At 48.0% G+C, this 17,766-nt stretch overlaps 1 protein-coding gene across 17 annotated transcripts in view; it reads right to left on the bottom strand.

Annotated features, from left to right (window-relative positions):
- The window catches only part of itpr1b (inositol 1,4,5-trisphosphate receptor, type 1b), a 106,021-nt gene that overhangs the window by 44,290 nt on the left and 43,965 nt on the right, over positions 1 to 17,766 (bottom strand). For 4 of the 17 annotated variants that reach the window (XM_064306311.1, XM_064306316.1, XM_064306326.1 and 1 more), the window contains 7 exons: positions 15,670 to 15,790; positions 15,202 to 15,386; positions 13,358 to 13,506; positions 11,874 to 11,985; positions 10,059 to 10,094; positions 1,535 to 1,570; positions 512 to 559 (listed from right to left, as the gene is read on the bottom strand). In XM_064306311.1, coding sequence (XP_064162381.1) covers positions 512 to 559; positions 1,535 to 1,570; positions 10,059 to 10,094; positions 11,874 to 11,985; positions 13,358 to 13,506; positions 15,202 to 15,386; positions 15,670 to 15,790 — 687 coding nt within the window. Of the gene's footprint in view, positions 1 to 511; positions 560 to 1,534; positions 1,571 to 10,058; positions 10,095 to 11,873; positions 11,986 to 13,357; positions 13,507 to 15,201; positions 15,387 to 15,669; positions 15,791 to 16,609; positions 16,637 to 17,766 lie in introns of all 17 variants that reach the window. The other 13 variants (XM_064306323.1, XM_064306324.1, XM_064306328.1 and 10 more) reach the window with 6 other exon arrangements.

The raw sequence follows: 17,766 nt of genomic DNA, 5'->3' as shown, positions 1-17,766 counted from the left end.
GAGTTCTGGGTATACCCCCAACGTCTTTGAGGAGCAGCCCCCTCATGCCCCCTCCCTCCCAAAACCCACATACTTCAGGGTCTTAAGAGGCATCTGCTCCAGTGAAGCAGGGAATCCCTTACATAAGCCTCATCACATGGAACCGTGCTGCTCCGAAGCCCACATTCTGCACCCGCTTCAATACGCACACACGCACGCACGCACGCACGCACGCACGCACGCACGCACGCACGCACGCACGCACGCACGCACGCACGCACGCACGCACGCACGCACGCACGCACAGCATCACTCTGAAAAACCTTTCCAGAAAACATTATCGCTAATGATCGTCTGTTTTTCCCATCCTCCGGTACAAAAAAACTGTGGCGCTGTGCATGCCTGAGCAGACACAGGTGGCTAGAAGGGAGGAGCCCCGGTCTGTGTATACCGTCTTTGTGCTGGCTGGGCTCAGTTTGCATCCAGCCAGCGCGAGGGGGGGGGGGGGGGCTGGGGCTGTGGGGTTACCTACCCTCTTCTGATCCTCCAGTTGCTTCTGCGGCTGGTTTGGATCAAGCTCCTGAGAGTGACAAGTTAGCAAAGGGCAAAAAAAAGGAAAAAAGTAAATACGGGGGGGGGAATCAAAAAAAAAAAAACATAAGTATTAATACTTTGCAGATTATTCACTTTAATGACATGCATGAAACTGGGTCAGGTTATATCATGCAGTCAAGTTGGGGGGGCTGAGGAAAGATGGGGGTGTTGCTTGAGGTGATAATATAATCATGCTGTGCTGGTGACGAACAATCCACTCTGGTAAGGAAAGTGACAAATAAAATAAAATAAAAAAACTTAAATAAGCCTACAGTAAAAAAAAAAAAAAACTGTTGCTGAACATTCACAAGAGAACACTTTCCAGTACTCAATATGCAAAAAAGGACAGACATTCTTCCGATTTCTTTGCGTGGAAAAAAATCTTCCCCCAAAGTCCACAGAAAATGCTAGCAAATTGTGCAGTCTTTGCTCTTTACTTTAAAGAGAGGGGTACCGATGGAAGCAATGTGGGGCAGCCGGGGGACACAGGTCAGGGGCAGAGATGGGCTTGATCCAGGTTACATAATGACACCCCTGCAATTCTGACACAGAACAAGCTAAAGCTCCCATCTGCCACCCAGAAACACAGACTGATGATCCTCTCAAGGCAAATGAGCTGAAGATCAGCGACCCCTCGGGAAGACAACATAGGATGAACGGAGCATGGTCACATGGAGGGGATTTGGTGTGTGTGGGGGGGGGATCCAAATTAAGGACCCAAATAAGTGATAAATGAAATTAAAGCACAAGACGGTGGCTAGGGTTTGAAGATCTGAGGTAGAAAGATGAGGGGTAGGGGGTCATAATTTCCTAAATGACTGGAATGATACGTATTGATACTGGAATGACTATATATATATATATATACGTATATGTCTAGTGCGGACAAGGTGACAATGTGCAGTATTCTGCAGCAGCCCCCATTTGCACACTCAAGGCAAATGCGGGAGTGGGAACACACCTCGGCAGGGACCTCTGGCTCAGGCGGGGGGGCCAGCTGATTGGAGAAAAAAGTCCTGAATTAGTCCCACACCACAGTATGCCCCCAATACCCCCCCTCAACCCTCACCTCTCCCCTCCCCTCTCCTCCACTACCGCCCCTCCCTGAGCAAACGAACCAGCGGCCTGCAGGGTCACCTGCTTTGCAAAGTAAATACGGCCCTGTGAGGAAGCAGGACGCGGCCCCGCCCCCTCCTCCGGTTCCCGCCTGGTAACGGCGGTCAGATGACTGTCATGTGCCCGGCCGTGCCAGAGTGCAAGACGAGGGGCAGAGATAAGAGTTTATCCTGACTGTGGGAGGATAAACTCAGTCCGGCCTTCCCTCTGTATTGCCACTCTGCACAAACTACAGAAATAAACATGAATATTTACATATAAACATATAGATCCTGAAAATATATGTCTGCTGATTAAATTAGTTTTTCCTCCCTCCACAAATGGCCACCCTGAGTACTGCCTTTCTAGACTGTCCCAAAGCGATGGCCTAACTGCAGGTGCAAACCATGTGCATAGAAGCAAAAAAGTAAAAAAATAAAAATATATACTGAACTAACCAATGATATAAAACAAATCATCCAGAGTGTGGATTAATGGCACTCCTGAAAATGCCCTCCTGGTAAAGCAGCTCTCCCTGATCCGCATCGCCCACTGACCCACAAGGCCCAAACAGAACAGAGCAGACTTCCACAGACATTCAGGCACCAGGACCCCTCACACACGCGGCCCACTCTGCATGAGCAACACGGCCTGCCGAAAGGCCAGCGGAGAGACAAGACACACGGCTGGGCTGCGCACAGCAGCTACACGAGGCTAAACACAACGCCAAAAGAACCAGACAGACACGTAAAGCAGGCTCTCACGTTCTCCTTGATTTACGCTGAAGAGGGGCTGACAGCTTCATCCACACTGTCCGGTACTAGTGAAGTCAACAACGTGACCCGGAAGGGCAAATGCCATTTTGAGCGCTGGGCCAAAGGTGGTCCAGTGTTGTGTCATTTTGCGCAGTCATGAGCTGGATATGAAACAGACTGTCGGACTCTCACCATTACACCACAATGCCTCCTCACAACATGATGTCACATCATTACTCGCTGGTCTGGAAAATGCTGTTAGCCAGGTCTGCAACTACAGCTCATATTAATCCAGTGAATGCGCTTATGCCTTTTCAACATTTAAAGTTGCTGTAGATAAGAATATCTGGTAAATGACTATAATGTCATTTTTAAACAAAGTAAACCATACTACTCAGGCACTTCAACAACTGAAGGTGGGTTTAAAAAAGCAGAGTGTAACAGGGAAGCGTTCCTCTTACTACCAAATGAGTGACACCGATACTGACACATTAGCTTGGTTGTGCAGCGTTCGGGGAAATAGAGAAGTTTCAATCGCATGCACAGATGCTGCGTCGAATGGTTTGCCCAGAAGTCACAAGGTGTGAGTTTTCTAAAAAACAACAAAAAAAAAAGAGATTTGGAAAGTGTACTGCCATACACAAGGACAAGTCAACATTTAGCACAAATCATGACTCGGAGAAGCACAGGTAAACATTGAGAGGGCCAAAGGGAGAGCTCTGATGTACACCACCTTTCAGGATAAGGTGGTTGGATAAGTTACAACATTTGCACAAGTCCCACCACAACCTGCTTGACCTCAAAGCAACACTCACACCCTTTTGAAAAACCATAAGAATAAATAGAAATCTCCCTAAATGTGCCATCTGTTTATTCCAAATATCAATTTTCAGGAGAGAAACCTTAAAGGGCTCTCCCAAAAATTTGAAGAATAAGCACTCTATTTATTTAACTTTTTTAAATAAATAGGCAAGGACAACACTTTCCAAATAACATGTTGAATTGCCTATTATCATTTGTATTTGTTCCAATATTTCAACATGTATTTGCTTGTGTACATCTCCAATATACAAAAAAATAAAGATTTAGCAGATTATTTTTTCCGAAAAACAAACAAAAAAAACCAAAAAAACATATACAGTAGTTTCATTGCTGAGAATCTACCTAAATCCCCTTCACTGAAGTATTTATTAATGGATGGTGTAGTGCTTTGAATGGATGCTCATTTCCATCAGATGGAATCATCCAGCTTTCTCCTAAAGTGATTCCCTCAGTGCTTTTGCACTTACATAAGCAGGGTGTAAGTGTTACAGCAGAGAGGGGTCTTTTAGCACTGTCACTGGAGCCATCAAAACCATCAAGCCTCTACACTTCCCCTTGCCCACCCCAGCCTCTCTCTGACTAGACCTGAAGACCGCAGGCAGAAAACAAGAAATCCATCAGCAAATCCCACCACCAATACTGACAGACATCACTAGGAATAGCAGGGGTTCTTCCACAGCTAACTGGAGTTAAACTTCTGGAACTGCGCTTCACTAAAGCACACATACACAAACGCACGCACACACTCATGCAGGCACACTCACTCATTCACTCATTCATTATCTAGGCCACGTCTTGCCACTGAGAAAACCCACTTCTGAAGAAAACAGTTTCAATGTCTGTTGAAATACCACCCATTATATGTCGTGCCAAGACGACAGATAACGCCAACATACACATCATACTATATGCAAATGTGTATTATCTCCATAAGACTGCAGATAATGGCAAAAATATAACATCAAGCCCTCAGGCAAATACTCCTGGCCACAAACACGCATGCACAAACACATAGAAGTGCACAAGGGATCTACCCATCTACCGTCAGTGTCTTCCACTTAATCATCTCAAATACACCCGTCTGACAGGTGAACACCCAAATTATGCCAAGAATATAGTCTTCTGGCACTTGAAAATAAAACGCCTGCGTCATTCGCCTTTGTTATTAAATACACCACATGTTAAGCACGCTATTAAGTCTAACAACATTGGCAAGGATTGTGATTTACTACTTAAAACAAACAATGTGACCAATCCAGTTTCAGGGCAGATTAAAAAAAAATGTAAATAATTTGAAAGATACAAGCCTAAGGAATAGGAATGACATAGTATAACACAGAAACAGGGGTCATGACAGTACATAAGAACTATGTCCATTTGTCAGAGATCTGTGGTCAGACTGCCACTGTTATTACTAGTACTACCACTTTAGTTCACAAATTGTTATTATTTTCATAATAATAATTCATTATGTGACTATTTTCCAATAACAAAGAAAAAGAGAGAACAAGAGAGAAGAGAGGGAAACGGAGAGAGGGAGTTACAGTAAGCGTGGGCTCCTAATCCAGGTTTCGCTGGCCTGTTTTCCGTCCGACACTATTACATCAGAGGCAAACCGAGGGCCAGCGGCAGGCTTGAAACAGTTAAACACGCCAACAGCGGGGGCCAGAAAAAAAAGCGCCAATCGCCTCCCTCCCCTTTCCCTCTGCTCCCTACCACCACCCAGCGCGAGGTGCTGCCAGTGTCTCTCAGCAAACAGCTCCGCCACACTTTTATTGGCAATTACTGCTGAAGGTCACACATCAGTGGAGAGTCTGAATTCCAGGAAAAAAAAAACCCAACAGCAGATCTTATGTAACCGCCGCCTGAGAGCTGGCGGGAGCCCAAGAATCTTTCTGCACGCAGACGGGGAAACTGGGACACTGCCGCACGCGCTAACTGAAATGCTCACAGCTCCCCCTGCTGGAGAGCGCGGGCGGCTCAGGGGGAGAGTGCCCTCATCTCACACATCGGAGTTGTGAAGAGGACAGCCGAGGACAGCAGCGAGCAGCCTCCATTTACCCGCCCAGATCACTGGGAGCACTGCAAGCAGGAGGAACTAAAGAGAGGCCGGGATGAAGAGAAAAAAGAAAGAGAGAGACCAGGAAGGAGAGAGGGAGGAAAGGAGGAGGAGGAACAGAGTAGGAGGCTGGGAGGAAGGAAAGAGAGATAATTGGCAAGATACACGAGTGCACAGTGCCAGAGAGAGAAGGGGCTGAATGAGTAAATCTCACATGAAAGGAACAGGGAGAGAGAGAGAGAGAGGGAGAGAGAGAAAGGGAGTGAAACAGAGAGAGAGAGAGGGAGAGATAGAGTCAATAGCCCAGTGATAATAGAGATCATACATGATCATAAAATATTTCCTGCCGCATACAGTATAGGATCATAAAGTATAAAACCCCACTGGTTACAGTATGTAGTCACACGGTATGCAAAATCCTGCAGGTTACAGCATGTGATCATAAAGAAAGCATACGAATCCAGTCAAACAATCACAAATATGAGAGACCTGCAGAATGCAGCAAATAAGAAACATGTCTGCTCTTCCCTGGGGAACACATGCTGAGCAGAATTCACTTAAGAATTTTTTTAAATTAATATTTATACAAACATAAAAAATACCACAGTCCTGCCCATAAGAGAGAGACTCAGTTACCAGGTGCTTGTGACAGCAGAGTGAAGGAGGAACACATGTTTCTGTCATAGCCACAGACCGTCCCTCTACTGTACTCAGATCATCTTGATCGTCTCCTTACATCACACTGTGTCTGCGAACAGCTCTGCTCTGAAAGCCAACATCTCCAGATGAGAACCCCTCTGACATTGAAGCCTACGCCACACCAAACCATACAGCCACACGTTTAACATGGCATTAATGTTATATGCGATACATGCGGTGCATTGCAAAAGTACACTATAATACTCAGGGGCTCTCTAAGTAAGAAACTCGCTTCCCAAAATCTCTTTAATGTGCCGCTGCAATGACGCACGAGTATGCTGTAGTGTAAGCCATCGTTCAGGCTTTTCATTTATTCATCTGAAATTCACGGCCTGCTGCAACCTGCCTCTCGACCCACCGCGCGCGGGGGAAAAAAAGCCTAAACCGAAGGCGCAGGGACAGGTCACATGACAGAGAGGCAGGAGTGAGAGCGGTCGGCCTGCGTTCAAAGGTCCTTTCCTCTGGCGGGAGGCCGCGCCGCAGGCAGGCGACGGGCGGGACGTGCGCGGCGAGAGAGCGGCGTTACGTAAGAGCGCGGCGGCCGGCTGCCGTGGGGAAGTGTACATTTCAGCCGGCGCCCGGGGACGGGGACACCGTGTGCCCTTCCAGGCAGGCACGTGCCGAGCGTGTTTGGCATGGCGGGGCAGAGGGGGGGGGGGGAGGGGGGCGGGGGGGTTTTAGTGACCCGTGCATTCTCCAGACCGTATTATATGAGGGAACAGAGTGTTCAAGCTCGCAAGGGCCGGATTCTCCAGAGCCGTCAGTCTGCTGCAAGGAGACCGGTGCTGGGGTTGAGCTCTCACTGAGGGGCGACCAGGGCCCCGGGGCCAGGCTGGGGCTGGGGTTGAGCTCTCGCTGAGGGGTGACCAGGGCCCCGGGGCCAGGCTGGGGCTGGGGCTGAGCTCTCGCTGTGGGGCGACCAGGGCCCCGGGGCCAGGCTGGGGCTGGGGTTGAGCTCTCGCTGTGGGGGGGACCAGGGCCCCGGGGCCAGGCTGGGGCTGGGGTTGAGCTCTCGCTGTGGGGGACCAGGGCCCCGGGGCCAGGCTGGGGCTGGGGTTGAGCTCTCGCTGAGGGGCGACCAGGGCCCCGGGGCCAGGCTGGGGCTGGGGTTGAGCTCTCGCTGTGGGGGGGACCAGGGCCCCGGGGCCAGGCTGGGGCTGGGGCTGAGCTCTCGCTGTGGGGCGACCAGGGCCCCGGGGCCAGGCTGGGGCTGGGGCTGGGGCTGGGGTTGAGCTCTCAGGCCCAGGGCCGCGACCAGGCCCTCGGCCAGGCTGGGCTGGGGTGAGCTCTCGCTGTGGGGCGACCAGGGCCCCGGGGCCAGGCTGGGGCTGGGGCTGGGGCTGGGGCTGGGGCTGAGCTCTCGCTGAGGGGCGACCAGGGCCCCGGGGCCAGGCTGGGGCTGGGGTTGAGCTCTCGCTGTGGGGCGACCAGGGCCCCGGGGCCAGGCTGGGGCTGGGGCTGGGGCTGGGGCTGGGGTTCAGCTCTCGCTGAGGGCGACCAGGGCCCCGGGGCCAGGCTGGGGCTGGGGTTGAGCTCTCGCTGTGGGGTGACCAGGGCCCCGGGGCCAGGCTGGGGCTGGGGCTGGGGTTGAGCTCTCACTGAGGGGCGACCAGGGCCCCGGGGCCAGGCTGGGGCTGGGGCTGGGGTTGAGCTCCCGCTGTGGGGGGGACCAGGGCCCCGGGGCCAGGCTGGGGCTGGGGCTGAGCTCTCGCTGTGGGGCGACCAGGGCCCCGGGGCCAGGCTGGGGCTGGGGCTGGGGCTGGGGTTGAGCTCTCACTGAGGGGCGACCAGGGCCCCGGGGCCAGGCTGGGGCTGGGGCTGAGCTCTCGCTGTGGGGCGACCAGGGCCCCGGGGCCAGGCTGGGGCTGGGGCTGGGGCTGGGGCTGGGGCTGAGCTCTCGCTGAGGGGCGACCAGGGCCCCGGGGCCAGGCTGGGGCTGGGGCTGAGCTCTCGCTGTGGGGCGACCAGGGCCCCGGGGCCAGGCTGGGGCAGCTGGAATGCAGAGCACCCGACCTGCTGGCAGCTGCTCCTGTCAGAGCCGTCTTCACAACGACCCATCCAGCCACTCCCTTTCTCCCTGCAACCCTGCCCTCCCTATCATGATATACGGTTATTTTCCCTCTTGCTTGGTTTTTCTCTAATAGAACAGGAGCATTTCTATGAAATTTAAGTGTAGTATACCGTACAATAAATGGTAAACCATTTCTTCTTCAACAATCTCCGTGCAAGAAATGTTCTGTCACAAGGCTGTGTCCCTCTCTTCCATCATACACCTGCTGGTATTGTCTGAAGATGCATTCCTTCACTGGACTCGTCAGATGACAACGCCCTCACGCCCAGGGCAGCATGTTTATATTCCATCACGGTTCTATGCTATGTACATGGTGATTGTGTTCAACAACAGAGCTCTATGGTATCCGCTCTGCCTTCACAGTTCATAAAAAAATCAGAAGCAAGACACACACACACACACACACACACACACGCACGCATGAAAGCACACACACACACACACACCCAGACACATACGTACACGCACACATCCTGCACAGCCAGTTAGCTTCACGCTCCAAACTGAGCATTTATAGGATGGCTCCATGCTATTAATATTCACACCTGCTTTCCCAGAGGGAGGCAATGCACTTACAAAACAAGGGCCCGCCACACACATCCGATCCGCTCTTAACAGACAAGCCCCACCCCCCCCCCCCCCCATAGTCCCCCCATTTCCCCAGCTCAGTGGAACCTTCCAAAAGGGCAATTCCTTAGCAAAAATAAGGGGGGGGGGCAGGCACCAAAAGGGGTTAGGATTACATACTCACTCCCCAACACATTGTTCCTTTAAAACAAATCTGATCTGGATCGTGGCTGCCTCATTTATCTCAAGTCAGCTTTCAGTCATAACCAACCTAAATCTTCCCTTTTCTCTTTATCCATCTCTAAAGACTATTCTTCCTGCAGCATTATCAACACCTCAACAGCAAGAAATTAATATCACTTTGCTCAATGAAAGTGAATCACAGTGCAGTGCACAGAACACAGCAGGACATGCAGACATACATGCATGGCCATACACATGCATGCACACATGTGCATACACACAAGGCCACACACACACACGCATCCACGTTACAGAGCAATATTGTCAAGTATTTAAGTGTTGAGTATTTCCATTTAATGTTCTTGAGAGACTCCTAGATTATTGCAACATTTGTATCATGATACAAGTCAAAGCATGAAAACTCATTATGCCCCTTGCCTCACAAATGACACGCTGATAAACAGCCAAACACTCTCACACTCACACATGCATACACACACGCACACACACACACAGTTGCGATTTCCTCTTATACGTCAGAGAGTGCAGAATATCAACACTATCACACTATCAAATTGGTGTAAACAAATGTGGCTAATCTGCTACCAGCCAGAAGTCTTGTGTGGGAGATAATCAGTCCTTTATAAGTAACTAAAGAAAGGGTAAACATGCCATGTCAGGATTAATGCAGGATATGTTTTAAAGTCCAAGGGATGTTTTTAAATGCCATATAGTCACAATGATATGCACATACTACCCAGGGGTAATGCCACTTGGAAGCTATTATGAGTAGTCAAATTACTTTCTGCATCACCTGCATAGACTATCTGATGGCAGTCTTATGCAACTTCTTATGAGAAGGGGTGGGATTAAAGCAGGCAGCCGCTTCCCAAACACAGCTGAGAAAAGGGCTTTCAGCACGTGCACACATGCTGGTGCCACATCTACAACCGGGTAAGTGCCAGCACGCAGGGAAATGTTAATCCCATGGAATTACTGTGGCAATGCAGGCACGAGACACAGGGGGAAGGCAGGTGTACTTACTGGCTCTGAGAGCACTAAGAAACAGAGCGGGAAGGGGGGAGAGGCTGAGGGAAAGGAGGAGATGCACGGGAGGGGGAAGGGTTAGGAGTCAGCACACGACTACACAAAATATAAAAGAACGAAAAGAAACTAGCACAGCACGGCTAAAGACAGAAACAAAATGGACAAAATAAGTTAAAAAATGATCAACCTCAGCCACATCGATCTCATCATCAAGGGTAATCAGCTGGAAGAGAAGAGTATAGATGACAGTCAGTAAAGGAAGATGCGTCAGTATCAAGGTTTACAGAGATCAGGTAGAAACAAAACCAAAAAAAAGACATTCCTTATTAAAATGTTAGTAAAGAAGATAATGAAATTTCACATAAATATTAAGAAATAACAGCATTTCAAAGCATTGGTCAACAAAAACTGAAGCAGATATCACCCAGCCCAGAGAAATGAGATTAGTAAAGAAAGAGTTTCACAGCAAAGAGCAAAGAGCTTATTAGTCTTTGGGGTGGGGGGGTTAAAACATGCTGCTGATGCCATAATGAATACATGCTGCTGCTGTTCCTGCCGTCTGCGTCTATTCCACTAAAGTACAGGCCAGTACGTACATGGGATGACATCATGAGAGTGGGACTCATACGGAGTTTTAAAGGTCCAGGAAACTGTAGGTCATATTCCGCAGAAGTGACAACTGATAGTGTTCTTAATATTTCTATCAAGTTTTTTTTTTAACCCAATTATAACCATTAACTTGTGATAAACACTGTTGAATTGTCATGACCTGTTCAGCAGAGAAGTACACGGTGGGCGTGCATCCAGCACTCATTAACATTCATATCCATAAGACTCGACATAAGAAAACCAGTCCTTGTTGCTAGGTCAGAGCAGGCTGTCCCGTGGCAACACAAAAGAAAGCAACATAAGCAAGGCTTTACCATCGTACAGTTAAATCTGCAGATCATTTAGTATATAATAATGTTGTAACACAAACTCCAGACATTAAGCCTGAATAAAGAAAGGCTTTGATTCCTCATTTCCAAGATTTAGCTAATGGTAGGCCTATTTACCGATCCATCACAGGTCTGTTCTGTGGCAACGGGGAGTGACGCTAGCAGCAAAAGTTGGGAGAGAAGTTATACCCATTTGACCCCGCCCACTGAAAACCAGGCGTTCAGCCAGCGGGGAAAGCAAGCCAATCTTAGCACAGGCTTTTCCACGTTTTTGTTTTTTTTTGGCAACAATTATTTTATAATATCTCTGGGCCATTTGTGAATACAAAAAAAGTATTAAAACCACATATGTTCAAATAATTCACAGGATTTATTTTCCTAGACCTTTAAACAGGTGATCTGTGTTTCAGGACAGGAGAAATGTAAGGGCACAGGCAAATTGTGCGTGCGTGCGTGCGTGCGTGCGTGCATGCGTGCGTTTGTGTGTGTGCATGCCTGTGTGTGCGTGAGTGCGTGTGTGCGCGTGGGTGTGTTTACCAACAATTAATAGAGGCCTCAATAAGTTAAAGGCATCTCCTGGATGTGGTCAGCACACTACATTCAACTAAGCCAGGCTACACAGCTAAATTGTATTGAACATAAATATAATCGTAGTTTGGGTTCTGATACGCACAAGTGTGTCATTTGCAAACGTACAGCCTGAACTTTAACACTGCCACCCCTAAGGGTAAATAGGTAAACATGCATTCAGTACTTCTTTGATTATCAGATAGGCAATACTGAAAATAAAAGTTGACCACCCACAAGAGACTCGGAAAACAGTCCCCGTATAATACCTGCTTGGCCTTACAACACAAAGTTTTATCTCATAAAACAGCCACTGGACAACTGACAGCAACCAAACCCCTCAGAAACACAAATTTCAATTTCTCTTCAATATTCTCTTTCCTGAGCTCACCAAAAAACAGCTCATTTGCAGCAACCGGTGGCCCACATTTACCCAAATGTTCACTTTTGCTGCATTCAGAGGGGCCAATGGCCAAGGGCCGCACGGGCTGCAGTACCTTCTCGCTATAGCCTCGGTCTTTGGCCATCATCTCCCGCAGAGTCTGCAGCACTTTGATGCACAGTCGCTCCTCGTTCTCCTCCAGGAGCTGTTTGGTGTGCTTGATGAGCCTGGGGAGAAGGGAGAGAGATCACACCATGGCCACCATGTTATGGACAGGCACACAGTGGGGTGGAGGCCATTCACTTTTGGGGCCTACAAAGGTCAAACATCCAAGCGAACCAACAGTGCTGTTGTGTACAGGCAGATTTAATGTGTGACTAAGAGAAACTTAAGACTTAAGGCTCTGTCATGCGTTATTGAGTTTCTCGAGGCAAACATGTCAGTTTCTAAATGAGCTCCCAATAACTTTACTTCCCCTTGCCAATGGAAGTGAGGATGCTTACAGAAATAGAACTGAGTGTTCATCTTTTCACATGTCTTCTACTTGAGACAGCAATATGGGTGAACAGCCCAACTAAAACATTTGGAAGTTATGTGGACTTACATCCTTGACACTAAGGGAGAAGGAAGCAGCTAACATCAACAGACTGATAATAAAGCCAGTGAATGTTAGTGCAAGTCAAGACTACACACAGATCAAAATTCAGAAAAAAATGATACTTTTAAGGAAGTTTGGCTCATCTCGCGGTCAGGCTACACATCGCCCACGGCTCGATACTGAACAATGATGGGAAAAGCGAAGGCAGGAGCAGATTTTTTTTGTTTGTTTGTTTTTTCTTTTAATCACAGTGACCTCACATGCTGTGCCACGTGGTAATCCCCTGGCACTTACAATAAACTAATCCGCAGAGAGGCACCTGTTGAAGGGCCTCTCCAGCCTGGCAGATTTCTAATCCGGGCAGACAATGCGCTGAGGCGTGCCTGTGTGAGCGGGGTGTGCCGGGGAGCCACGTGGGGGACTACAGCCCCCAGCACCTGTTCCTCTAGATGTCCAACCCAGAAGCACTCTCTACATATTTACATCACCACAGGAACCAGCACCTCGCCTCCATTTCCTTTTGCCATTCGGAGAGCACTACTGACAATAAATGATAAAGCCACGAGCCTACACACTATATACGCTGTTAACATGACCTCATTGCAGTACCGTAAGAACTGTCTTGTTAAAAATGCTTGAAAATAAAATTATACAGCTAGATAGTTATCTCATATGTTAAATTAGTTGTGAGGCCAGTAATAATAAACAGAATCTGGCAGCTGGCTCAAAATCTGGTGCAGCATCAATAAACTTACAATTAGGCATTTCTGATGCCATTTCGGTAGCAATAACATTTCTGTAGCATCGCTACCGTATACTGCTGAAATCTAATTGGCCAATGTGACAAATTGACCCATTGTACCTGTCCCACTACAAATAAGAGCAATGACGTACATAGCAAATGTTTGAAAATGATCGGCTGGTCCCGGACTTAATCGGGGAAAATGTGTGCGGGACGCCCAAATTGGCTGTGACATCTTGTAGAGAGCGCCCGGCCTTACTTGCAGATGAAGCCTCCGCTCTCGCATTTCCTCCGAGCGTCCGTGTTCTCTGGGAACAGCAGCTCAGGCCGGTGCAGCACGTCCACCAGCACGGAGAGCTCGGCCTGGACCAGCGGCCGCAGACGATCCTCCAGGGCGGAGACAATGTCCTGCAGCAGACAGAGTTACAGAGAAGGAGCCGTTACCTAAAAACAAAACTGCACTCTCATCATGTTAGACACACCTCTGTAATGCTTATGGAAAGGAACCAAACACAGACCCAAGTTCCATTTTATGTTTTTATTATTATTTTTTTAATAACCTGTAAAAAAACATTTTCCCCCTTTTCTTCTTCTGGGGATCTGCTGTGGCACTGAGAAGAGCTATGAGCCATCGCCTGCAGGACGCTGTAGAACCGCAACCTACGGCATAATGAGGAGGACTGCACCCCATTGCTGCAAATTTGGCTTAAAGTTACAGCTGAATCTGAGCCTCAAACTGCAGATTGAATTATTCCACACAGTGACAGCATGGGCTGGAAGAGTGGGCCGTGTCCTGTGGGGCATTCAGCTGATAACTACCGCAGATTCAGACAGATGGAACTCTCTGGACAGACTCTGGACAGCTGTAGCAGGAGAGTGAGTGAGAGTGAGAGTGGGAGCACAAGGTCATAATGCGGCCTACTGCCACCACAACTTAAACATGACATGAACTCTGCTGAGTTCACCCCTCCCCCCGCACCCCCCTTCTCACCCCGCCTCCAGAGCAACGCCATGAGTGACACTGAAAGGATGCTGGTTGCACCACTGAATGTTTAGCGCAACACGCTCTGCGTGGGTATGGGTGCGGGAATGAGTCTGTGTGCATGTCACAACCTCCAACAGATCAGCAGACAGCAATGAAACTGAGTGCAGTCTGATGTCCTTTCAATCACAAGCTAATGGCATGGTCAGCAAAAGAGGAATACATAAATAAATAAATAACTGGCCAATTGTTTGTTTTGTTTGATAATTATAATTATGACCAGATGACCAAATGGTAAGTATTTTAATGATCAGTTGATTTTATGGAAAAATAATTTCAGGGAATAGAAAAGTTTCTCACTCCTAAAGCATCTTTCCTTTCGTGTTTTTGGATACAGACGCATCTAACATCCTGTTCCCCTGATGCTCAGAAATCCTTCAACATGCCCATAAACCATTCATATTTTCAAAAGGAAATCTAATTACAAGAACTACAGAGAAAGCCTCTCAGGGCAAACATCCCACAATTACTACAGACAATAGATGAATTGTTCCAGAGTCTCCAAAGAAAATATTTTTCCTCTTCCTTGTGCTTTATGAGGTTAGAAGCTACGGTCTTGTTCTGTGAGAGTTATGTGTTCTGACACACATGCAATCACATTCTCCATGCATGATCAAAAGGAAGTTACCATGGAACTTTACTTCAGCCTTGAACTTGCTGTGTCCATTTCCCGTTTTTGATTATTCTTAGACCCTGCTGGCTCTTAGAAGTCCGACTTTCCTTTCCAACTGAACCGACTCATCCTCTATAACAATCCCCGCAATAATGATGTCAGCGAGTCAAGACATTAAGAGGCCATTTTAAATCTCATTCATAGCCCTTCTTCTTCATCTCCCAGTTCAGAATACTCACTCGAATTCATACAACCATTTCATCAGTGAAACAGCCTTCACCACTCGTCTAAAGTGGTACCACCCACTGGCTCACTACTACCCTACCAGCTGAGCCTCAGTCATTATGACAGAGGAGAGCATTTTGCTCCATGCGCCTCAGCAAGGTTTCACAGCTAGTGCACTTATCTTCACTTTATTTTCAGACATTTTTTGGTTTCCAACAGCCACCTGCAGTCTCTCGATGATGTTCCTGTAGTCACGGGACGTGGTCAGTGTGGAGTCCCTCCTGGCCGAGTTCCGTGCCGACAGCCTCCAGCTCATGGCTGTCTTCTGAACAATGTTGTTAGACTTAACGAAGAGGTTGTTCACCTGACTGTCCAGGTCCACAGGAATGGCTATAGCCCGGCTTTTCGCTGTATAACAGACACAAACCACAGTATACCCTGATAAAGGACACTGTGTGTTAAAGAGTACAGGTCACCTGATTTGAAAGTCATTGGCTTGAAGCTGGACGAAGCAGGATTAGTATTGGTGTTATGGCAATAATGTAATTTTAAGAGTGAGACAAATTTTATTAAATGCAAGCCTGGTAGACTGAGACATCCTCACATGCATTTAACAGTGGGGCCATATTTAGTATATAAAGGGTTGTGTATTAGTAAATCATTTGGAATGGATATGTGCTGCACTACTTACCCACATCAGAGAGCACTTTGATACAACCCTCAACAGATGCCTTCTGTGTGGGCATCAGCCAGGTACAGTGATAAACCCTGAACACTCCTTGTAAGAGCTGAACAAACACAGGCTGTCGTGTCTACAGGAAAAGAGATAAAAAGGACAAGTAAAAAAAATGTAAATGGAGAAAAAGAAAGCAACAAAGCAGCTCAGATAATATCAGTATCACATCTGGATCACAACTTGAAGCAGCCTCTCAGATGTGCCTATTAGAGAGCCTACACCCTAGCACCCACAGTGTGTCAAACTGATCTCTCAGAAACAACCCATCAGTGTGAGAGGTTAACACCGTCCGTGGCGTAACTTACTGTGGTGTCACACAGGAAACAAGCGCGTACCAGGAATTTGGGTGGGAGCAGGGGGGTCTGACTCTGACGGAAAGGGGTGGGGGGGGCTCTGTGACTAAGGAATAGGTAGCTAATTAAATCTGAAGGTACAGACATTGTATCTTGACATGAAATAAAGCATGGAAGTAAGATATCCATGAGACCTCTGAGCAGACAAAATGGAGCCAAAACTGGGTTACTGCACTCAAAAACAGGTCTTGTGACAGTGAGACAATTTCATGTGGCCATAAATGTGGTCTCATGATCATAGTCCTGTCTTGATTACAACATCCCTTTCCTCTAAATCTACAGGAGGAAATGGACTTTCAGTGCTCCAACCTGAAACATGGCAAAGGGGTTTACATCAACTGGAAGCACTTCACTTCTACAACTGGATAGTTCAAACACACTTAAACTAATAGGCCAGCAGGGGTTGCCTGGTATGTAGCCATTTAGCCCTTGATTTGTTTACAACATGCTCGCCCTTGCAAGCCTATGAAGTGAGTGTGTTATACATGACACCACTAACACCAGGAAACACCCTGTGCTACCAAGAGACCAGACACAAATACCTCTGCCATTTTTCCCAGAATGGATGCCTGCCATGGGAGAGAGAGGGATTAATACAGTCACTGAACGCTGCATGTTCAGGTCAGTCGAGGCTTCGTGTTCCTCCATCAGCCACAACAGACTGTTTTTTGAACAATCTGCCAATCTGGAATGGGCAGGTGAAGAGAGATTCCCTTCTACTGCTTACAAACACCATAATCAAGGAAAGTGGGGTGCAGAGGGGACATATAATCCTAATCACCTCAAGCAGAGCCACAGCGCTTCCTTGTCTCAGTTCCTTGTCTCGCTTGAGAAAATGAGATTTACCATTTCCCATGTCAAGTGCCCATACTGAAATCAGCGGAAAGAGTTTCTAACGGTGCATCTTCATTCTTACTGCTGATTAAGTGAAAAAAGCACAGACATGGTGGGCTGCTCTGTGGGACTCCGTCTTCTCTCCCTGAGGGACATTCAAGGGTTAGCAGCGGCCGGCCCGATCACAGCCTCGATCACAACGTTCCTGGTCCATATTTTTAATTTCATGGAAGGCTACATCGCCACATGAAAATTCTCTCCTGATAAAAGTATAAGAGCACTGCAGGACTGTAAAGACAGAATGGCTGAACAGAGGGCACTGCACACGTCTGAAGCCCTGCTTCCGCCTGGGAGACCTGCAGAATACCCAAAAGCCAGAGCAGGGACCCAGAACATCAGCAGCAGCACACCCAGCCACTCCATACTGGATGAGTCAACCTTCTCGTAGACCCAGAGTCTCTAGCTGTTGCATCATGAGCAATTATCATTTCAGACATAAGTAACGTAAGAAAGATTAACGATGATGGCAGCTGCAAGGAGGCTCTGTCGCTGTAGAGGACCAGCACATCCGCGCCGAGATCACCAGCTGCGGGACGTAAATGTGGCGAGAGACGGTATGCCGCATGTTACCAGAGTGGGATGAAAGGCCAGGGCAGGGAGGCACCCATTCAGAATAAAGTACTTTTGCCTGCAGTCTAAAGAGAATCTTATTCGGTGTCTTTGTCTTAAACACTCTGAAGGTCTTTGGTTCCATTAGGAGTTCTGGCGTGCCATTTCATATAAAACTTTCAGATGTGGCAGAAATAGAATGATCAAAAATTGCTTTATATTTTTACCACAGTATCTATAGTACAAAAGCTTTGTG

This window comes from Anguilla rostrata, chromosome 13 (genome assembly GCF_018555375.3).
Source record: "Anguilla rostrata isolate EN2019 chromosome 13, ASM1855537v3, whole genome shotgun sequence".
Classification (NCBI taxonomy): domain Eukaryota; kingdom Metazoa; phylum Chordata; class Actinopteri; order Anguilliformes; family Anguillidae; genus Anguilla; species Anguilla rostrata.
The sequence above is the reverse complement of the archived record's forward strand: the minus strand, read 5'-3'. Positions and strand labels throughout refer to the sequence as shown.